The sequence below is a fragment of the Ascidia mentula genome, chromosome 8 (genome assembly GCF_947561715.1).
Source record: "Ascidia mentula chromosome 8, kaAscMent1.1, whole genome shotgun sequence".
Lineage (NCBI taxonomy): Eukaryota > Metazoa > Chordata > Ascidiacea > Phlebobranchia > Ascidiidae > Ascidia > Ascidia mentula.
In genome coordinates this window covers 18924218-18947619 of record NC_138573.1, presented here as the reverse complement: position 1 = coordinate 18947619, position 23402 = coordinate 18924218, and the positions used below count along the sequence as shown (strand labels likewise).

The 23402-nt window shown below is 34.5% G+C and overlaps 2 protein-coding genes across 3 annotated transcripts in view; one reads left to right on the top strand and one right to left on the bottom strand.

The window, feature by feature from the left end:
- LOC145912576 (WD repeat and FYVE domain-containing protein 3-like) overlaps positions 1-15335 on the bottom strand; it is a 37578-nt gene extending 22243 nt beyond the window's left edge. Inside the window, exons 1-27 of the mRNA XM_083000096.1 lie at positions 15117-15335; positions 14585-14719; positions 14193-14261; positions 13743-13907; positions 13163-13393; positions 11985-12177; positions 11254-11470; positions 10012-10178; positions 9460-9667; positions 9137-9229; positions 8884-9009; positions 8447-8598; positions 7989-8203; positions 7576-7663; positions 7039-7172; positions 5353-5645; positions 4988-5114; positions 4536-4607; positions 3862-4004; positions 3553-3739; positions 3185-3287; positions 2727-2839; positions 2287-2389; positions 1835-2001; positions 1228-1465; positions 886-1019; positions 429-593 (exon numbers count right to left, since the gene is read on the bottom strand). Of these exons, the coding sequence (XP_082856222.1) occupies positions 429-593; positions 886-1019; positions 1228-1465; positions 1835-2001; positions 2287-2389; positions 2727-2839; positions 3185-3287; positions 3553-3739; positions 3862-4004; positions 4536-4607; positions 4988-5114; positions 5353-5645; positions 7039-7172; positions 7576-7663; positions 7989-8203; positions 8447-8598; positions 8884-9009; positions 9137-9229; positions 9460-9667; positions 10012-10178; positions 11254-11470; positions 11985-12177; positions 13163-13393; positions 13743-13907; positions 14193-14261; positions 14585-14719; positions 15117-15158 (4080 nt within the window). The 5' untranslated portion in view covers positions 15159-15335. The remainder of the gene's footprint in view (positions 1-428; positions 594-885; positions 1020-1227; positions 1466-1834; positions 2002-2286; positions 2390-2726; positions 2840-3184; positions 3288-3552; positions 3740-3861; positions 4005-4535; positions 4608-4987; positions 5115-5352; positions 5646-7038; positions 7173-7575; positions 7664-7988; positions 8204-8446; positions 8599-8883; positions 9010-9136; positions 9230-9459; positions 9668-10011; positions 10179-11253; positions 11471-11984; positions 12178-13162; positions 13394-13742; positions 13908-14192; positions 14262-14584; positions 14720-15116) is intronic.
- Positions 15336-16421: 1086 nt separating this feature from the next.
- Positions 16422-22819, top strand: LOC145912729 (SH3KBP1-binding protein 1-like). 2 transcript variants are annotated; one of them, XM_083000301.1, is made up of 15 exons: positions 16422-16583; positions 16743-16796; positions 16880-16925; positions 16987-17119; positions 17317-17490; positions 17801-17916; positions 18492-18654; positions 18874-19092; positions 19288-19404; positions 19666-19839; positions 20011-20139; positions 20302-20425; positions 20917-21107; positions 21343-21586; positions 21899-22819. In XM_083000301.1, exons 1-15 carry the CDS (start codon positions 16522-16524, stop codon positions 22554-22556), a joined length of 2604 nt encoding a protein of 867 aa, XP_082856427.1. In that variant the 5' UTR covers positions 16422-16521; the 3' UTR covers positions 22557-22819. The 2 variants fall into 2 exon arrangements, with proteins under 2 accessions (XP_082856427.1, XP_082856426.1); XM_083000300.1 differs by having other exon boundaries at positions 17792-17916; positions 21343-21592.
- Positions 22820-23402: the final 583 nt, after the last annotated feature.

Genomic DNA, 23402 nt, shown 5'->3' with positions numbered 1-23402 from the left:
ACAACAATGTGGGGTCTGATCGAGTCTGGGCTGAGGACAATCCAAGCAACAAATTTCCAACTAAATATCACATTTTCCTCAGGCCCAAATATGTATAAAAATGTTTAAATCTGATACGTTGTCATCGCTTGGAAAATATCAATAAAATATTTGTAACACTTTACGATTGAATCTAAAATTTGAAGTGAACTTGTGTCATGTGAAAGAAGTGTTGATGATTAGGTAGATTTCGTGAAGTAAAAACGTTTTATTGCTACTTTACCATTGATTTACACTGCAATGTTCACCGCCATAATAATGCGTTTCAATGTGACGCCTACAAAGAAAAACAATGCCAAATACAATGAGCCTCACATAGCCATTAACCAACAAAAAAAGGACACAATATTAAAAAACACGCACTCTTGGTGTTTTCTTCAACTACAAACCTGCAGAATGTGACCAATCCTGCATGGAAAGAAACTTCTCGGAGAGTCGATGTATTTTGTGCCAACAACCACACCACCTAGTGACCGAGCTGGACCCGGAGCTTGAACACTAGAGTTACGGAAAAATGTGATAGGTGTCAAATAATCGTCTGAATCAAGTTGAAGCTAAAAAACAAACATAATTTCATGAGGTTTTCTGCATGAAAAAAGTATTTCAGCAGCATGCCACTTCTCTGGAGGAAACCTTTCATTCAAACTCACAACATTATAAAACTTTACATCAAAATGCATTTTCTTTCAAAACAAATCTTCAGTTCTATTTCAAATATAATTTTTTGCTAACGTATTTCATTTTGAAACATTAGTTGCTTTTAAAGTTATTGGTCTTTAACTACAAAAATGTCAGGATGACCGCGCAATGTTTGGAATTGAGCAGTTTGGAATCAATATTGCTTACCTCCCTGAGGATAAGTCTTTGGTCAAGTTTCGTGCAAGCTTTTGAGATGTGATTCCAGTTAACAACTTTTTCTGTGTGAGGTTGCAGTGAAAATGCAATATTTTCTTCTTGAAACAAATTGTTGCTACTTCCATCTGTAATCAAAACCCAAATTTCATAATGATTTTCAATCAGAAATATCGTTTGACAGAATGATGAACAAAGTTGCATGTGTGAGTAAATTTGTTTTACTTTCTTACATATTTTGGATTTTGTGTTTTGGCAAAACATAAACAAATGAATTTTATTCAATTTATTATAATCAGGCACCGTAAAAATTCAATGCAAACATAGAAATCAAACCTTGCATAGTTGTGTTTTGGTAACTTCCCACATATTCTGGTCCCAACTTCCACTGGAGGGCAGCAGAGTTTGCAGACAACTGTGGCAATTCATCGACAATCAGCAGCGAGGATATTCTCCACACGAGGGAGGAGCGAGCAGCCCAACTTGATTTCGTGCCCACCCAAGCGTGAACAGCGAACGGAGTGTGAACAGCAGGTTGTGAGCTCGTCCCAGGGTAAGGGGTGATATATCGTAACTACACAACAACACTGTCAGTTGTCAGTTATAAGCCAAACCAATACAAACACAAGAAGATTTTTTTGTTAAATATTGATGTCATACACATACTAAATTACACTACAACACATTTTGCAATAAAACAGCAAACATTGTAATTCTGTACGTGTGTATGTAAAATTAGATTGTCGACCTTATCAAGGTTGCTACATCTAAAAAACAACCTTTAAGTAAACTTGCTTCCAAAACCAGTAACTGTGATTTCTCACAGAATATGCACAGAAGATTCTACAAAGCTCGGTAATAATAGTTGCCTTAAAGCTGAGGCGATGGGTTGTGGAAGTTTGACAAGTTCAAAGTACAAACAATAAACCTGGACTGCTTTCACCTTAGATATTCCCAGTAGCACTCCATCAAGTGATGCTGTAACAGTGCTGTGTTTGAGGACAGTTGAACGTTGGAGAGATATTTGTATATGATGCCACTGATGCTCAGAGAGCAGATGTTGGATGTTGAATCCGACAACTTCTTTAGACTCCTCCAAATCACCAGGGTCTGGAGGACCACAGTACAACGTATTAAAAACATCAGTCACCAACTCATAAGATCATATATTTTCCAAATTATTTCAGTTTTTGAAGTTATTTTGAAAAATCATCATTATTGACTAATAAAAATCTTAAACTCTCACAACAAGTTAGAAAGATGTGATCCTTCTCGTAGAACAAACGTTATATGTCAAGTGCAAAACATACATATATTGTTAAGTAATTTGGTGTTAATTTGGCAGCCAACTATCTACTGAAGGTTTTATTCAAATAGAATAAAATGTAGGTTTACCCAATGACGAGATGTTGTTCTCAGAAGTAGAAATTAAAAGTTTTTGAGTTTTGGCAGAAATTTGTAGAGAAAAGCACGAGAATTGTTGGTTGGTTGCCATGACCTGAAAGAAATCAAATAAAAATGTAATTTCTTGAATGCTTTGCATGTTGTCTGACACAAATTGTTACTAGTCCAGTAACACAAAAGGATAGTTTCAGCATAGCTTTTCGTGCTAATAGTTTAAAACATTACAGTGACTTGAACCTTCATTGTTCATCTGTGTGGCATTTCCTTAGAAGTTTTGACCATTTGACACCAAGCATTGCTAAAAACCACCTTGTATCCAAATTGTTTGAAACATTACAATGACAACACGACAGATTAAGACTAAAAATAGCAACCCCGATGAGATTTGAACTCACAACTTAGCATTCTACAAAATCAATTGTTTTTTTTACCTGTCTGGTGATTGTTAGAATTCTGACAGGATGGATTCTCATTGCACAGAATTGTTCGACGTACAACCATGCAGACACAGTCAGGCAGTGAGCAGGTGGGAACACACGTTCATCTGCACAAAACAGATAAAACTTCGTTACTTCTGTTGTCTAAGTTTTTTAAATATGTGTTGTTATAGATTATTTACTGGGATAATTGGGAAAAGTATGTGTTGTTACAATAACTAGTCATAACTAGTTTGCATCAATAGCTTAAAGTTTAAAAAAAAAATTCAAAAAATAAAAAATTGATCAATCAAAACTTGTCATTACAGATACATTGTATACAGTTTTACAACAATACCATCATATATTATTTGCAAATACAAAGTTTAAAAAAAAATTAGTTAATAAAAATTTCACATAAATCACAAATTGTTTCCAAGACTCTATGAACATTCACATCTAAAATAACCAACCTGTTCCAACACCAGACACTAGAGGGAGTGAGCCACCACCGACTACAGAAGGACTCGGAGGAGATTGTGGAAAAATACTTGGCATGAACAAACAACACGAACCCTAAAATAAAAACAATGGGGCTTGGGTCTGTGAAACAGCTTTTCTGGACATTTGATGGAAAGTTAACCAATGGTTGACAAAATGATGGTAACAAATATTTTTTTGATTATAGCCTTTTGATGAAACAAAATATTATTTGTGAAATAACAACACTAAACCACAAAAGATTGAAAGGATATTTAAAACTATCCGTAAATCGCTTGATAACTTTGACTGATTTATATTTACACATTTTACCACGAAAGAACAAACAACAATAGGACACCTGCTTTGTCATGTCAAACTCGATGAACGCAGGAGGGTGTCTGAAGTTGTCCGACAACTCCGGCTGCAGCCCCAGATTGTGGGGGGTTGCTATGGAAACAAGGCTCTTGACCCGACACAAGGAAACAACGTCGTTGCTGATCAAAAGGTTATCACAATGAAGGGGCTTCCCCAGGCGCAAAAATTTCCTGTATGCACGAAATACAAAACTTATCAAAATGAAATTGGTCAAAGATTTAAGTTATCACCCATGGCAATAAGAGGCACGCAGTAAAAATTTAAATTTTAGACAAACACACAGTCCATTTACCTGAGTTCCTGGGGGGATACAGATTGTCTGGCGAGGCGCTCCAGAATTCTTTGGCATGTTGCGTTGAGTGGGTGACTCTCCACTGCAAGAACACGATCAAAACTAACCAGCAGCTGGGAGAGCAACCCACTTTCACACATAACCTAGTAGGAAATGGATTTATGAGTTTTCTATTGAAAAGTTTCAGTTTATCACATGGTAGATGTGAAATAACAGTGTGGTTTTCACATCCTTGCTCAGTCCCATGGCCCAATTATTCTATGGTTGTATTCATGACATTGCATTGAATGTTGGATTTCATCTATGTAATATTTTATTGGAAGTTTTTACTGTTTGACATTAGGTATCGCAAAAAACTTCAATACTTTCAATACTGCCTGTTGCCAGACTAAAATTGTTATAATAGTCTGGAAAACAGGATTGTAATTCAGCAATTTTTCGTTCTAATAGTTTTAAAACATTACATTGAGAGGTTATAACTCATCTGTGTGTCTCACAATTTATAACTATTTGATACTAAGTACAGCTGAAACTACGTTACAACCACAAAACTTGCACACACACAAAAACAAAAAGTAACATCATCTTATTCATAATTTTTTTATAATTTATTTTTGTAAGCATTAAAATAAAAAGTATGAATTGTTTTTTAGAAAACAACTTTGTAATATTACCTGTTCATTCCTCTCTGTACTAATTATAGAATGAATTTCTTCAAGTAAATACAATTGCAGAGTCGTCACCTCCTAAAACACAACATTCATAGAAATAATAAACAACACCCTTCATACTGCCACAAATATATTTAACTAAGAGTGAAAACAAGTTAGAAAAACAACAGTTGGAAAATAACAAATGAGTTTGAGAACAAAAGTACAATTGATAAGCAAGTGGAGACGATAATAAGAATTGTGTAAGCTGCATACAGATGGCCACTGTTTCGACCGAGAATGTCTTATCAGTGCATGAGACCTTATAGGTCGAAACAGTGGCCATCTGTACAGAGCTTACACAAAAACGGTCATGTTATAAAACACGCTGTCTTCCTGTTCTCAGAATTATGTGGAAATCTGTGAATAGTGTTCCTTCAATTGAATTTGTTTGTGTATTTTTCACAATATTTTACCTGTGGCGACAAATCTTGAGCACAAATATATGGAATAAGTTGCAGCATAATGTTGACCACCTCGGGGTGGATAATGTGATGGACAAGGGGTTCGTTGTGCAACGTTACATGGGAATCGTGTGACAAGCTGAAGGCAAAAGAGGTTTACTGACTTATGTAAAATTCTGGTTTAAGAACACCAAACTTATTTATGCTGTACAAAATTATCTACCTAAAGTTTGTGTGTGGCTACTAATTATAATTGTATGTTATTAACTATTTGAACAGGCAAAAAATGAAAATAATATTTAATATTTGCAACCAAATGGCTGGCATAATATAGTTTGGGACAGAAATTATTATTATTGTTCAATCAACCAGCTTACTATGAAGATGAACTAAGGCTGTGTTCCAGTTTGGCAATTTTGTTGATGAGTTCATCTTTGAAGGTGTCGGTAGCAAGGAGGTATAAGTGATGAAAAATGCCAACGATCTTTGAAAACGAATGTTTTTCTTCGTCACAATGTTGAAACTTGATGTCGGGCAAAGCGAGAGAGAGATAACTTGGATTTGTTGAAACAGGAGCAGTGTTGACGTCATGTTGTGGTTTGCTGTCATTGAATTCAGTTGAAAAACACCCAAGACCCATAAGGGCACTCAATAGACTTTGAAATCGAACCTGGAACAAAAAGTCAATGAGAAGATGAGGGCACATTTATTCCACACTTATTCCCAGCCTAAAATATTTTAATAATTCTAATATTTACAATTAAAAAAAAAACAATCACGACTTTATCTGAAACTTCTATCAGTGTATATTAATTCCACACTTGTGTTTCTTAACCAAATGGATGCACAGAAAAATCCAGAAAATGTTTGATTTTATGAACATGTTGATCAGATTTTGCCACTCTGTCATTTGTACCTCATCAGAATGACCTTTCGTTGCAAGGAATGACGAAGAAATTCTTTCTAGGTTTAGTTTACACATTGCAACATATGCAGGGGTTGCTAACAGTTTGTAAGCTAATGTCCAACTGTGCTAACGAATACACTATGTACTCATAACAATTCATATCTCTGACAAACAACAGGATTTGATTTAAACTTGGCAATACAACTAAGTATTCCACAAAAACCCTTGACAATTACGAATAATTCTGCTGAAACTTGCCAACACCCAGCCAAACATTACACTCACACTACAGCAATTTAATGTATCCATAAAAATATGTCTACACCGCTGATAAACAAAATGTTTTGATTGCAGAATTGACAATTAGTTTTTTTTTGCTGTAAAAATAAGGAACTCTACTAGTTGTTAACCTTAACAGCACTACATACTTTAAATCTACTAAACTTCAATGAAGACAACATTTTTTCACTTTCCTGTGAAGCAAAACAACACAATCTGTTCAATAAATCCTGATTATTGTCGAACAGACACCCTGAATATTGTTACAGCATTGAAGCTGTCTAGTGTGAAATAAAACACAGCACGCATTAATGCATCTGGCCATGATTAATAATGCAACAACCTGCCTCACTTTTTCTCTGTGCTTCATTCCAACTAAATGCATTACTAGAAAACAGGATTGGGAATTGCTTTGTCATGTAAGGAAAATAGACAGGAAAAATTATGTGAAAAAGTTTAACTAAATACAGGATGGGGTTATTTTGAAATGAAACTTAAACATATGACAAGCGATTTAAAGAAAATGCAAAAAAATAGCTTTTTCCAGAACATTTTGGGTCATAAAATTATTCCAAAATTTTATTTGAATTACACAATATATCAAAAAATATTATTTCTATAGATGAAATCTTAATGCAAAAATATTCGATGAGTTTTATTTCCTTGTATTGGTGAAAAGTAAAATGTAAAATAAATTCAAAATATAACAAAAAAATGTAGAAATGGGAAGAAACAACTTTGTATTTTATTGCATTTGATCAAACCTAAAATACACTCCGACCTGGCAGTGATTAGAAATAGTAGAAGTACAAACAGAATAACTCGTACAAACCAAACTTCTGCCACAGAAAACCACCACAGAACATAAACCACTCACCTCATGTTTAAAGTATTGCTTGTTCGATCGGAGTTGAAGTCCAACAGCTAACGTATGGAAAACAACTTCAAATAAATCATAAATTTCTTGGGAATGTTCAGACCAATAAGCACTTGATGGACATTGAAGGCAACCTACAAATTATAACAACAATAAAGCAACACATTCAAAAGACAACATGAACTATGTAAACATTAATATAAAAATGTATTTTGTTTCTTCAGTTTAAAAACAAGACACTTTCTTCCAACAGAAAAAATAACTTCAAGACAACTATATATTTGTTTGATCAAAAATTATCACTGCAACTTTCAACAATCGCCACTGCTACGTTAGTCAAGTCTTGCATATCCATAATGCACCCCCTTAAATATCTTTTTTCTCATGTAACTGCAGACAGAAAACCAAGGTTTGCCATGATACTTTTATCACAAAACCAGCTGTAGAGTTGGTCCAACAGAAATAACATTAATGTTCATAATTACAAACTTGTATGTTTTTGGAGGGTTAATATAATGACTGCAAAAGGGGATTCACCTTCTAATCCAACAATAACTGAAATAAGATTGATGAAACCGCCGGCAGCTTGAAACAGAACTGAAGCCTCAGTGGATTTGCTGATAACCTGGAAATAAAAAAAAATTAGTAACGTTTAGAGTGAATTAAAATGTTGCTGTCTGTGTTGAATACAAGTGAATTCCATTTACTGATTCCACTGCATGGTGGCCTTATTTGTTTGTCATTTTAATGAAAGAATGTGACATCAAACTAACATGTTAACAATATGGAATCAATTTATCACATGTTTTTGTCCAAATTGTGAAAGTTTAATTTCTTGTAAATTTTACAATATTTCAGAAATCAAGGTTGAGGCAACATTTAGAACAAAATACAATTACAGAAAACAATACAGCATTTCCTATTGGAGCCAGCAACGAACTACCACTGACCTTGCATAAACATTTTAAAATGTCGATTTTCAGTTGAATGTCGTTGAGCATTAATGTGCTGAGGATACCAAGTAAGGTCCCCATGTCATCGTCGTTACCAGCAGATGCAGGTTGTAATATAAGTGCTTGCACCAACGCAAGAGCTGACGTCCTGCATTGGGGATATGAGATAGTATTGAAGGCACATCTGGCTCCGCCAGTCTCACGGAATATACCTGAGTAAAAGGTTTATTTTGCAAGGAAAAAAAATCATTTTAATATGTGCCCTTAATTTGCAAGTAAAACAAGATATTTTAATGATATTTAACACAATTTCCTAATTTACATCCCAACATTGTTTGGGTCACAATGAACTGTGTTTCTTAAAATATTTTGTGTTTTCTAAAAAAAACATTTTTGAAATAAATTGGTGATGAAAAAAATGAGATGTCAAGATTAAAATTCACCACAAACATTACCAGCATTCACAGAAGAATTGTTGAGCATTTCAACCAAAATATCCATGGCAAGAATCCCATATTTGTGGTTTGCGTCGCTTGTATTGTGATCTGTAACTTTGAAATCTTCATCTTTTGTCTCCATTCCGGAACCTTTTAATTGTGAGGAGTATCTAAGTTAAAATAAACAAGTTTAGGAAATGCAAAGGTCGATACCCAACAGAAAGGCATAAAATCAAGATGCGCAACCCTTTGTTGTAGCTTAACAATTCTGTGACATTTGTTTTAAAAATTCTACTGATGTTTTCCACCAAAAATTACAGTTAACTAGTCAAAACAGTAATGGACTTACCTATGTAAACAAAAAAGATTTTTTTCAAATATGATTCCCCAAAACATCAACTTTTGTAGGGTATATAGGAGAAAAATTGATGTTTAGCTGATTTCATAGGACTTACCTATGTAAACAGTTGACTAACATCTCAAGAAGACCAACTTCGCGAAACGTCTCTCGATAAATCTTTGTGTTGCTCGACAAAACTTTACGGAGACTAACAAGACAGTGCGTTCCACATTCTACATTGCTGTACAGAAAATATTTAACATGAAAACAACATATATGTCATTGCCTTTTTTATGTTATGAATAATTTGTTAACTGGAACACTGCAGTAAAAAAGTTGCCGACCTCTGTTTAACACTAATTACTTACCTCGAGTCTTTTAGCAGCAATCCAATACTTATGAGTTCTTTGCAAGGAACAAATCCCAACGTTAGTGCTACATACTCAAAAATTGCAAAAAATCTGAAAATTTTTTCAATTATTATAAAACTTGAATTTTTTTTGTGTGTAGCAAATTTTCTAAAAAATCAACACTAATGTAAGTCTTTTTGAGGAATTTCTGCTTGGAACTTCAAATAAATGTAATGTTTTTTATTTTTTAAAATCAAATATATTTCTCTTTAAACATTGTTTTTACATTAAAAGTTTTATCAGGAGTTACGATAAAAAGAACAGGAAAGCCAAACTCTTACTTTGGAAAAACCTCAGATGATTTTGAAGGCAGGCCATCGGAGAACGTGGATAAAGTGCTTTGGTTATACAAAATAAAGTAGTTGGCGGGATCGCGACAATAAACAGCAAATACAGCATCAAGAACAGCACAGCTCAAAATATTCGTTTTAGATCGACTGTAAACTGACTCAAAAACCTGGAAAGCTTGAATGTTTCGCACACTTTCACCTTAAAAATATTTAAAAAATTATTAGGAAAAAATAAAAATAAATACATAATTAATTACACAGATGTAATCCTATAACTACAACTAACAAACACCTCAAATGATAAAAACAATATCACAGTGAAAAGATAAGGTATCTGTGTGGCAAAAATCTTTATTCAAAATATTTTAACTACACAAAAAAACTTATCATAAAGACAGATTTCTGTGAAATATTTATTTCATGTCAAACAGTTTTTGGGTGTACCAGTAAAAAGGGACAAGAACCCTTGATGTTGTGCAAATAAAAATAATAGGGGGGATAATAATGAAAAAAAAAGTTATTTTACTTCAAGCAAACACTTACCTCTTCCAAGGGGGTTGGGAATTTTAAAGTTATTTTGCGCAGTTGACGCGACAGACGGTTCCACATTAAGTTCGTTAAATCCACACAGTGTAAGTTTCTCCAATGAAGTGACCACATTTCTCAATCCATCATAGTGGGGTGCACTTTTTACAGCAATTTCCTCCAACCTTAGAAACACAAACTTAATACTGCATCAAATATTCAAAACACATTAAAATAATATAGAAATGTTGGCGTAGAGTACGGGGGTGCAGGGGTGTTTAGCAACACAACCGCATCGCCTCCTTTCCGCTTAGCCGGTTTAACCCGCAGCAAAAATGAAGGCACATTTCTCTCATTGCACGTATAAAGGCACTTAACTTGATCTAAATTACGCAACACAAGCGAAATAACGTTATCATTTGTGTAGAGAAAGTTTACTACTGAGTTCGTCGCAATGGCAGTTTTTTAAAACCACGTTTCGTCAATTTTGTCGATCAGCAATTACTTACATCGATGTTCGAAACACTTGTTAACATGAAAGATGTTATAAACTATATCATATAGCGTGCAAACCATCTTTTAAAGTTTTAAAGATCTCCCAGTGACAACTTAGTTTTGGGATAAAGGCACAGAAATTCTTGCAAAAAGTGTGATTCCTAGGACTGGCCTAGATTGCTGCTAAATCATCCAACCAAGATATTGCTTTTTTTGGAATATATATTTTGCCTATACGACATTGTCTTGAATAAGAATACTGATGATGCCGTGTAGGTGGAATATATATATTCTAAAAAACAATATCTTGGTTGGATGATTTAGCAGCAATCTGGGCCAGTCCTAGGAATCACTTTTTGTATTAAAATAATAATTATGTATGTGGGAAAAAACTGTAACCGGTGATATTTTAAATAAACTTTACTTTTAATTTATAAGGCAGTGGTTGTCAAGCTAATGTTGAAAAACAAAATCAAATAATTAATAGTTTTATTTGCAGATGTTTTGCAAGATATTATTGTAACATATGAGAACTCTTGTTCATTGTCCATCAAACCAAATGATTAAAATCCATACATAGACTTTCTGGCTTTGACTATGTTTTAGCATCAAAAGTTCCAAATGGCTCCACGGCAACTTAACAGTTACCAACCTCTGTACAAGGCAACTTACAAAAATAGAGGTTTAATTAAATTCAAAAACTCTAATCAGTAGAAATAGGTTTTGTGGCCGCTTAAAATTAAGAGGCATTTAAGCTCGATGTACCTGAGGAGAAATTCTCCGACGAACGTGTATCCTTGACACTGTCGATAGTCATCGAGTAGCAATTGTGTTACGTCTGAAGTATTGCTGATAAAATGAAGGATGCACAAAGTTTGATCAGCAAGATTAGCTTCGAGGAGATTATCGGAAGATTCGTCATCGTTATAAGAAACAATTGCCCTCCACAAGTTGTTGATGCACGTCTTGATGCACTGCTTACCTATGAGGTGAAAAAGAATTAGAAACTGAGTGCCGAAAAGTGAACTTTTTAATCTTAATTACATTCTTGGCAAAAATCAAATTATATTAAACATTGTAGGAGTTGCTGTGTTGAATGCAATGCCATAGCTGTTACGCCAGTCAATGCAATGATAGTTACCAGTGTACAAAAAAACTGCAAAGGTTGCCTCACTTTATAAAAGCAACTTAACAAAAAAATTCAGTGCTATTTTTCAGCATATCCCAGAATGCATTAGGTTGACATCAGAAACTTTATGTCGGTCTATCCAAAAACTTTTAAGCTTTGTTTGTATTTTGTATTGTACAAAATTAACAATGTTTGAAATATAATTGTTATAAGTGGATATTAAAGTTTTGCAAGATGAATGTCTTGAGATCAATCATAATACAGATGTTGGAATCGGTTTCCCATTTATTATTCTTTCATTTAAAGGTGTTTTTGTCTTGAACAAATCTTTCCTCTAAGCATTAAAACATATGACCAACCAACTTACCTCTAATATATTGAACCACATTGTGGCTAAGTCCATGCTTTGAAATGGTTATTAAAACTTCAGCTGCCGCGTTCCTCCAGTGTACGTTATGTGGAGCACACCAGGAAGTGACAGCAGAAAACAACAAAGCCAGATCGTCTTTATGGGAAAGTTCTTCTGCAGGTGAGATGTATCCACACAAACGTACAAGCGTCTGAAACAGAATTCAAACAATCAATGATCAGATGCTTGGGGTAGCATGACAACATATTGGTGCAGTGGCACCGATTGAGTTATTTTTATAAGTATTAATATAAAAAATGGCTGGCATACAACTTATTCCAACGAGGAAAGCAAAGTCTGCAGGTAGCGTAGTTGATAACATTAACCGCTAAAATGGCTTTCACAAATAACTTTTCTGAACGATTTCTGAACGAACTAGTTAAGACATTTTAAAAAATAATAACACCTTCCGCAACAAGTAGTCAAGAATATTTGGAGTTCAATGTGTCAGTTATGTTTCTATACTATATCTTTATTATTATATATACACCAGACACATATAAAATTTTAGTGACTGTAGGACCCTTAACATTATGTAATAGTTATTATAGGATACAGTGAGTTTAGTATGGTCAGCATGTTTAACACATGGCAACACAAGAGCAAACATTTGACATGCCTTGTGGGCAGATGATGGAGAAAGTGATGTCACAACATTAAGGGTCAATAAAATTTACAGCAGATTATGAAGAGTTGTGTCTACAAAGCATGTATGTGCTGATATATTCCTGACACACCAAAAGTACACATTTTGCTTCAATAGACTCATCTTATCTGATATTTAGTCCAAAGAAACCTTGGGACATGAGGAATATCTAAAACAAATCTCAGTCAACCACACAATTAAATATTGTGACAATTGTCTTCACCTGGCATTTTAGTTAGTGTGATGAGCAAGCTGCACTGATGAGGCTCAAATATTTTAAACCAGGTGCCCTCTCGGCTCACTCAAACATGTATTGTATCCAATATACGCAGTAAAAATTTAAATGGAAAATTTTTTGTCTTTGCTTTCAAAATATTTTTTGGTATATAATCACACAAATACCACCAAAGTGTTGGTCATAAATTTTATCGCTCTAACCACAATTTAAAGACTAAAGAAATTCAATTTAAAAACATAGCATCATATTTACCTGCACAAAAACCTTCTGCAGCATCATTTTTCTATCCAGATACTTTGAATCACTTCCAACAAACAGACTTGGCATATCTGTACTTGTCAGGTGGGTCTGCAGTGAGTTTGTTGCCAGGTTTGGTTTTCCAACAGATTCGTCGTTTTCGTCATTTGGTAAGTCGAAGAACAGGTAGAGACATTTTACCAACGTCGATGGAAGGTGCATAGTTGTCATACAATCCACTATGTTCTGCAATGAAGGAGAATTTGATCATGAAAACAGAGAATAAGAGTAAAGACTGGTCTTCGACAATAAATCTTTTTACAGGATTAATTCCACCAGTTACTGTGTACAAATATACAAAAAAACACAACTTTCATTATGTCAACAAGATAAGTTTATAATCATTTTGGTTTTTACTTTCTTATTTTGTTGAATTTGTTTGTAAACACTAAAATATTGCTTACAAAGTGACTAACAGCTATAGAAACATTGCAAAACTGGTATTGCCTTATTTTCAATGAATCTACCAGATTTTGGATCACTTACAAGTTTAAAGTGAAAACATAATATGATTGTTTGTTCACTGGGAACTCACCTGACCTCCCCCGGCAAGCAGTGAAAGTACGTTTAACAACAACCACCCTCGGTTGGCCGACTCCTGAACGTGTGGGATAAGAAAGTTAACGATGTCCTTACTCGCTGTCTCTGTTGATTTATTTGAAGCTCGTCTACGGATTTCAGTCACCATAAGTCGAGATACCTGGAAAACATTTTGAGAATATTTGCATTTAAATTTACTAAACATATCAATCAAATTAAATCATCATTTTGTTCATAAGAATAAGAAATATGTGTTATCGTTGGCACAGCAAAGACCACCAGGGTTTATCTCACAAAAACTCATGAAAAGGTGATTTCATCATGTTATTGTAATAAAGCTTCTTCATTTACAGAACCAACAGAAAGAGTGAGCAGGCCATTTTGATTATTTAATGTAAAATTATGTGACGCATCCAGCAATATGCTCAAAACACTTCTGACTAACCTGGGTTGAAAACTGTAGAACATCTCCAAACTTTTCTCTCATATCTTGCGAGGGAAGATTTCCAAAAACCTAACATAAAAAATCTGTTAGAAAACTGATTGTACACAGTGGTCATTTGCATGAATCATTTGAAAACAGTTTACAATAATTTTGAATAACATAGGCTCCTATAGGTTCACACACATCAGGAAGTTGGTTGTAGCAGAACACAATAAAATTTAACAAATTACTGTAATGTTAGAGCATAATTGAACATTTTAAAAGAATACTGATCACCGCTGATTTATACCGTTGCTTTAAATTGAGATAAAAATGTATGTGTGAATTTCATGGATCATTCAAAACCACATTCACGTCGATAACTTATAAATGACTCAGATATGGATACCAACCTTATAAAACAATGGAAGAATTGTGTAAAGCTTCTCTTCCTGGTCATGCATGGAAAGGGGACTGGCAGAAATACACAGTTCTCTGAACATTCGCCTCAACGTCATTAAACCCAGGCTGTTTTGGGGTTGAGCCACCTAAAATATGAAAAAGGCACAAAGGTGTTTGAAAAAAATGTCTCTGCTTAATTGTGACACACTTTTGATGAACAGGGTACAAAGTATCCCCCCCTTTTTTTTTTTTTGTTCACGGCAGTGACGGGTCTAGGGGGGGTGTTTTGGTGTTCTAATTGTTTAAAGGGGTGTGAAAGTGCAGTTAATTTCCCCTACGCAGGAACGAACACTACGTTCACTGCATTCACATGGTGATGACCGCGTATAAAACAATGGTTTGTCATGCTGTTGGTCAATAACTCGTCAACAATACTGTTTTTGAAAACACAAAATCCACGGCACAGTGGTGTCACACAAACCACGTTGGCAAATGATTGGGACTAAAACAGAATAGAAAGTATCTGCTTTCTCCTTTTTTTACCTGGGCAGCGTTTCCCCTCACAAGTTTTCGCATAAAATCCATGATGCCTTGGTTGACGTCACACTGCGAACTTTTTATATGTCCATGTAAATGGATGCTTCATTGGACTTGTATTGCTTCACTTGTTTTATGATTGATTTTATGCCATCAGTGGCTGATGTCATTTGTAGAAAAAAATTCTGATGTGATTTGTGTCCAGAAGCTAACAGCAGTAAACCTTGTCCTGAAAACATAAATTTCTGTGTTAAATTTACATTGGCATTTTGCTACAGTTAAAAGCAGGTTTTTTCTGCAAACATGAGAAGGGTCAAAACCACAGAATATTATTGTTTTAATTGACAAACACAAAACCAATATTTCAAACAAAAAAATATTGGCCTATTCCAACACTAATAATTTTAGTATTGTTTAATTTTCCTGTTCATACTGTACAACTCTACTCTGTTAGATGCCTTACAAATTCATGTGACAAATAGTTTTGTATAAACGTGGATAAGTAAACCAACTTTCACGTTGACTCATAGTTAACCAGAGTCAGGTTAGTCACAATGAACAATAGCTCTTCAATACCAAACTGAGTTTCACCACATCCGTACTTAATACTTTCCACTACTTGCTGTCCGTAAACGCAATCTTGCGATCATTTGTAAAAATACAAAAATATTAGACGGAAACTTGCATGTGACTTCGCTACCGGCTGTTGTGCCCCTGGCTTCGCATGAGTGATCAATAATGTACATTATCACACCTTTGTTAGCCAATATTACAAAACTGAATAACTTTTATTAACTTGTAAGATGGACGATGCATTAGGCTTGATACATGAAAAATTATATCGTAAACAAACGTCATCATTCGTGTACACAGAGATTTGACGAGACCCGATTTAAAAACATTATCTTGCTACATTGTGTTGTGTGCAGTCAGATAACGCAACTAGTCGTAAATATTATTTCTCCTGAAGTGTCATAACTGTTTTCATGTGTTTAGGTTATTTATAAGGTGAAAATAGTAAAAATTTGGAGGCAAAACTTTCTCTAATCCACAAAGCAAAAACAATGTCCGCTAGATGGCGCACCAAGTGTAAATAACTTTTGTGTTTCAGGTTTCTTGCAATGTTTACAGAAATAATGAAAAACTATGCGTAATGGTAAAGATACCTTGGTTATTCTTAGGGAAGATATAAAGTGAATATAATAATTGTTAAATGTAAAATGTACAAAAATGTTAAATGCAAAATGTTATTTAACAAGAAAAACATAGATACATACAGTTGTGTTTTGTTTAATTATGAAAAAGGTTTTTTGTTGTGAAATATTTTTTTTTGTTAAAGTTCTTTGTAAAAAGTGCTTGGTGCATTGGAATATATTGGAAACTGTCGTCAACATTGCTGCATTATGTGATAATGTCAAGTCAAGCTAATGTGGTCATCGGAGCTATTGTCAATCTAAATGTTGGTGGTGTTAGGTATGTAATTATATGGTGTGATTTGTGCTGTGGCTGTTTTCATTTAAAACTTGGTTTTCTAAAAACTGGATGGTTTCCAACATGCATAAAACCTGGTTGTAGAAATCGTATTTTTATATCTTTTGTGCCAATAATAAATTGGTTTTGAACTACATTTAGGTTTGCAACTTCAAAGGAAACTTTATCTTGGGTGCCCGACTCATTCTTTAGCAGGTACTATATTACCGTTTTAAATATTAACATAAAAAAACTTTTTAGTTGTTGCTCTAACTTAAAAAACAAATTTCTATCCTCAGTTTAATAAGTGGAAGAATATCATCTCATCAAGATGAACAAGGAGCTGTGAGTTGTTCGTTTATGATATACTGTGCTCTGTGTTTATTTCAACTTGTTCTTTATCCAGATTTTTATTGATCGAGATCCTGATTTGTTTAAAGTTATTTTAAATTTCCTTCGAACAAGGGAAGTGGATATTAAGAATGTGAATGTAAAGTCACTGAAACGCGAAGCAGAATACTTTGGAATTACTCCATTAGGTCAGCATGAAATAGTTAAGCAAGTGAAAGTTTTGTTGAAGTGTTAGTATTGCAATCTTCATACAATAAAGTTATGAAACTATATTTGGTAACCATTCATCATTTTAATTAAATGTTTTTTATGACAAAGTAGCATGAAAGTATGGATTTTATTCAAGGACTAATTTTTCTCTAAATATTTCCCATTTTGTTTACAGTTAGCAGGTTGACAGTGTGTGAAGAACTGGATGATACATCTTGTGGTACTGTTTTGTTTCACGGCGTTCTCCCACAACCTACTTTACCTGCCATCACAGACCAGCCAAGTTTAAAGGAACAACATTTGGTCGCCAAGCAGGTTGTCAGTGTTAACACACTAGCTCCTGAAAATGGTATGTGATCAAGTGCTGAAACTAATGTGTATACATAAATTTATTTCAGTAAGAGTAAGACTACAATTAATGAATGTTTGCAGCAAAAAATATTAATTCCATGATCAAATCCAATGCATCAAAGCTTAAAAAAGTCAAAATTATAAGTTTTATGTTCATGGGTTTTAAGGATTCTACCACATCTCAAAATATAGCACTAAATTAACAACAAGACTACACACTGTCATTTACATATTAATAAAAGTTATTAAAATGTAAATTTAAGGTAAGTTACCTGCTCGTAACGCTGCTTTTGTTTTAGAACTGGGAGATTTTGATGATAAGAACAAAGTGCTTATTATCACCGGCCACAATAGCTGGATCGCCGTCGCATATAAACATTGTGTTATTTGCTACAAAGTGAAGGAAAACTGTGGTTGGCAGCAGGTGACAACAAACTACATTACTTCAAAAAATCATGTGTTACCAATAGCTTTTTACTTGGGAGCTATGGCAAACTGTACTGGGTTTTGAACAAATTTCACTGATTCTTCAACATTAAATACGTCATAGTATTGATTAAAAGGAGTAGTTTGGTATCTGTTTATCATGCAGAGGTTGTAGCTATGCAACATAATTTCACTCAATCATTTGATCAATGAGAAACTTTTCTGTAATTTGTTGCCATTTTGCAGAAACCTAACATACAATAAAGCTACATATTTATACGATGATAATAATTTGAAACGTTACCAGACAGAAGTACCAGATTTTTGACTTCCTATCATAATAAATTTATGTTGCTGGTAGTAATAACAATGCTCAGTAAACGAATAGATTCTGGTGAAAATAAGGAACCAGTCTTATATACCATATTGCGATGGTCACCATATGTTTTCTGCAATTGTTCAATTAATTTACAATCTTTTGAGGAATGATATCCCCAGCTTTTCTAGTTTTGGGCAGAACAGCAATCGAACTTACTTTGAGCAACATAAATACCAAAATTTACTTTTTTCCAGGTTTTTGTAAGTCCTTACCTACCAGAACGTGTAGAACGAGCTGCCATCAATGCAAAAGTACAAGGGATGGCTCCAGACTCGAAGACAAGGATGGTTGCCGTGGCGTTTTCCTCCTGTATCAGATTGTGGAGTTTCCAAGATGAACACAACTACACTGAAATTGGTAAAATTATTACCATGAAAATAATACCATGAAAATTTAAATAAATAAGATGCAATTTGTGAGGATGCAAAAAGTATTCACATGGTAATGGGTCACATAAAGTGCAAAATATCAGTTTCATTAAATTTTTATCGCTTTTGGGAAAAAAACAGAATGCTCAAATAAAGCATTATCATTTTTTGTGGATTTATTCAACTTTTAACACCACATATTTTTCAGGCACTTTTGACATGGACTCACAGATCAACGCTCTGTTTTTCATTGGGAGTCAACTAGTTGCTCACGGAACACGATTTAATGGAGCAAGTGGGAGGGTTGGAGTGTGGAATGCAGTTTCTCAACACTGGCAGGGACAAGATGTTGTTCGTATAATGAGTCACGATACTGCTGGAGCTTTTCTTTTGCTTGGTGGAATAAATGGCACTATATACTACATAGGTTAATGGGGCATGTTAGATAAATAAAATTTTTGGTAGCAAAAAATCTGGTTTTCTGACAACGTACACATTGGTTTTATTTTAAACTAATAATTATTCTGAAATAAATTTGAATTTTTTTTTTAAATTGATTATTTAAAGTTTTTTAAACTGAAGTTCAACATTCAAGTTTTTGATGTGTTTGATTTCTATGCAGATATGCAAAAATTTCCCCTTCGGTTAAAAGACAACGATCTTTTAATAACGGAATTATACAAAGACAACTCAAACTCCGCCATCACAGCATTAAGTGTTTACTTAACTCCAAAAAACAGTGAGTAAATTTACAAAAGAAGCTGTAAAAGTTCTTTAAAAAAATCAAGTATTTGGATGGAGGATAATTGCCGAGGAATTTTTTGTTCTGTTATTTGAAACGCAAAGCTTAAAAACAAAACAAAAAAAGCAAAAACTTTTATTCAATTTTTTATTTTAATATTTTCAAATGATCTTGATGGAATGTATTCACCAAAGAGTTTTTTGTTTGCTATAACTTAAAATTCAAAGCTTTGTTTGATACTTTTTTAACATTTTTTAGCATTGATTGCTGGCAACTGGATAGAAGTTGCTTATGGAACTGCCAACGGAACAGTCTGTGTCATCGTACAACATCCAGAGCTTGTGGGTCAAGGATTTCAACTTTTCCAGACCTTCACAGTCCACAGAAGCCCAGTTTCTAAAGTGATGTTGTCAGAAAAGCACCTTGTCTCTGGTGATTATATTCCGTTTTCAATCCTTTTTATCTTTCTTGTCAGAAGATTTCCTGATTAGCAAATGGTTGAACTGTAAGTTTGATTGCTTAGAAAAGAACGATAGTGATTTTTTAAACCACACATAAACATAGTTAAATTTTATGAAATGAACGAACATGTTTTTGTTTTAGTTTGCTCTGACAACAATCATGTTCGGACGTGGAATGTTACACGATTTCGTGGTATGATTTCTACCCAACCAGGTTCGATGCCTTATGCCTCGTTCAAAGTTTTGGCTTTGGATCCATTGCACAATTGTGGTAAGTTAGTTTAATTTCTTTTGTTGTCAAAGTTTTTGTGATAGTTCATTTCTGTATTTTTTACACATTATTAGCAATCGAGCAAGATAATTCTAATAGATGGTCAAATTTTTTATATGTTTATTTTTTAATTTAAAAAAAAAAAATGAATTTTCTCCCCAGAACAATACAACATAGGAAATAACATCGGACCCCACGGAGAAAGGGAAGAAATCCAAGTTTTTATCCAAAAACTTCTTCCCCTTGCCGACCATCTTTATGTCAGACTTTCATCGAGTGGAAGAAGGTTAAAGAAGTTTCACAAACTTTTAATATTCTAGATGGCATTGAATATGGCAACTGGCTCGCATTACAACATTGTTTTCAAAATGCAGCAATGTTTTCAAAGTTTCATGCCATCACATGATTGCCAGGATCGCCCACAGGTTCTCACTATCGTATCGACATCAAAAAGTTTACAGGCATTGCAGCCTAGCTGGATCAGTCGCTTGAGAGTAGAACCCAGGGTCATGAGTTCAAACCTCACCACAAGGCTTGATTTTTCAAATCTCACTCCAACTAGTAAGGAAAAAGTTCCGATCCAGCTAAGCTGCAATGCCTTGGCTCGTAACCTGTAAACCTCATTGTTTTCAAAATTGTAAAAAACAAATAATGGAAAAAACACATATCAATAAAAAGTAGTGTCTAAAAAAACAGAAAATATTTAAAAATAATTTAAATATGACATCAGAAAATTAAATAATTCATGAGAACAAACCTTTCCACCACATTTTCCAGAATAGCACAAGTGAAATCAGTTGACGGATCTCCGATATCAAGTTTCTGTCTTCATGAATGCGAGGGATCGTCACGCATGGGTTCACGTCCCCGTCGTTATTTGTTCACTGGACACTTGAATGGTTCCATCCAGATATGGGACATGACAACGGCCCTGGATCTTGCGTCCTCATCAAAAGATGACAAAGATAGTGAGTTATTTTGGTGTGTATAAAAAATGTCGCGGAATTTCTGTTTGCAACAAAAAAATAGTCAAAGCCAATAAAATTTTTTCACTATTAAAAAACTAAAATTAATAAACTTAATATTAAATATATTGCACAAAAAAAATCACTTTCAAAATGAAAAAAACCTGGTCACCTTATTTAATTATGCAACATGTTTCAAGCATAAATTTGACTACAACAACCTTGTATTTGTTTGTAGTGTCACATGGGCCCACGAAGCAGGAAATCCTCGATGTTCTTGGCCAGTTTGATCTTTCTCTTTCCTCACAAAGTGCGACACCCGGTGGTACAAACTGTGCTCCGAGCCCAGTGTCGGACATACTCGACCGAATGCTGTCCTTAAAATCTTCAAACCCAAGCCTCAACACAAGCACCAACACAATAATCGACCCAACACAAGTTTTGAATGATGTTGTCGGCCCATCAACAACTGCTTCAGTTTTGTCAAGGTCAGTTTTTTCCAATTAGCATTGTTGCATGCAGTAACGTAGGTCGCAACACATACAGTGCCAATATACACCAAATGTTGGTGTACACTGATATGTACCAAGTTAGTTAAATTGCAGAAAACCTGAAAGCCTAAATATTGTGGTGGTTCAAAAAGTTAGTACATTACACACTTACTTTAAAAGTATTTCAAATATGCTTTTGGTATCTGTTTGTAACCGGCTAACTTTGAGAAACACCTTTCATGTGTTATTAAGGGTTTTTGTAAAGTTTTTGTTTTACAACTAAACAATTTCCACTTACTCCAGGGTTTCATCCCAAAAACAAACAGAATCCAGCACAAAACCTGCAGCTGAGGAATCACAACCACCCTATGCTTCTCCACAACCAGTGAAAGTTCTCTCACAAAAACCTACAGTTGTTCTTGACACGAAAAGGCGTCACAGTCAGTACGTGGAAAATAACATCACCGAGTCTTCAATGCAATCCAGACACCAACGACATCTCTCGGTCTCGTCAGTTTCAAGCAATTTCTCACCAGTAGGTGGCGTCCCACTGCCAGGGTTAACACCCCGTGAAGCGCACTCTGGTGGTGGTGATGGGAGTGTCGGAGATTCTGTTGTTCGCAGAGAGTCCGTAAAAAGTCAGTCAGAGAAGAGCAAGAAGTCGAAACGCTTGAGTTTCAAGGACTTTAAGTCTATGTACTCGCACGAGACAAGCTCGTCTGCATCTAACTGCACTTCGCCACCAAAGTCACCAACAAGTCCCACAGACTTAAAACTGTCCATAGAAGCTTCAACAAACGCTCCGATCGAAACATTTCAGGAGAAGGCTCACCACTCCAAGGTGGATTTAACTAGAGTGGGAGGATCGTTTCGAAACAGCTACAAATCTGCTATTAATGAATCAACAATGAATTCACCAGAACTTGTCAGAAAACAGGATGAAAACCCTCCTGAGAAGTAGATCGTTTGAACTCAAACCACCTTCTGTCGCTAATTTTTCCCCTGTTTACCACGTGTGTTGATGGAAAGCATTATTTTCGATTAATTCTTCAACTGCAGTAAAATAATATTAAAAAGCTTTTTTTGGCCTTTGAGTATGATGTTAATGCCTTGTCGATTTGCAACAGTGTTACAACTATCATGTACTCAGTATTTTGCAAATCATGAGCTTAAGTTTTGAGTTTTTTTTCTTTACCTGTTACTGCAATAAACTTGCCTAACTTATCGTGTCCAACTTTCACTCAGCATTCAGATTTGCTTTGAAGCAACTCCTACTTTTTTGTGGATCTAAACTTGCACTGATGAAGTTAAGCTGGTAACCCTTTAAAAAATAATACACACAGGGCACTTGCCCTTATCAGCTTGATATAAGAAGTTGAATTATGTTCTCCTAGATTTTACAAGGCTGGTGCTTTGTGATTGATTTATTGCAATGTTGTTTGTTCAGGTTTACAAACAGGAAAGTTTAATCAATCTTAAATCAACTTTGGACCCATATGATGTTTTGTTGCCAATATCTGCCTATCAGTCAGTTAATTTTATGGCATTACTAAGCTCACTTTATTCTATTTCCCTTCTGTCAGCACAAAGACATGTCGAAAAAAAATTGTGTCAGTTTTGTCAAAATCCCTGCTACTATTTTTTTACCAACAAGTAAGAATACAATAAGTCTGGAATAACCGTTACATATGTTTATATGCAGCACACAAATACATTCACCTCTTCAAGCAGATACAAATTGCCACATAAAACAATTGCATTGAGATTATTACATGGCAGTGTTCAATTTTGTGCTATAATATTTCAA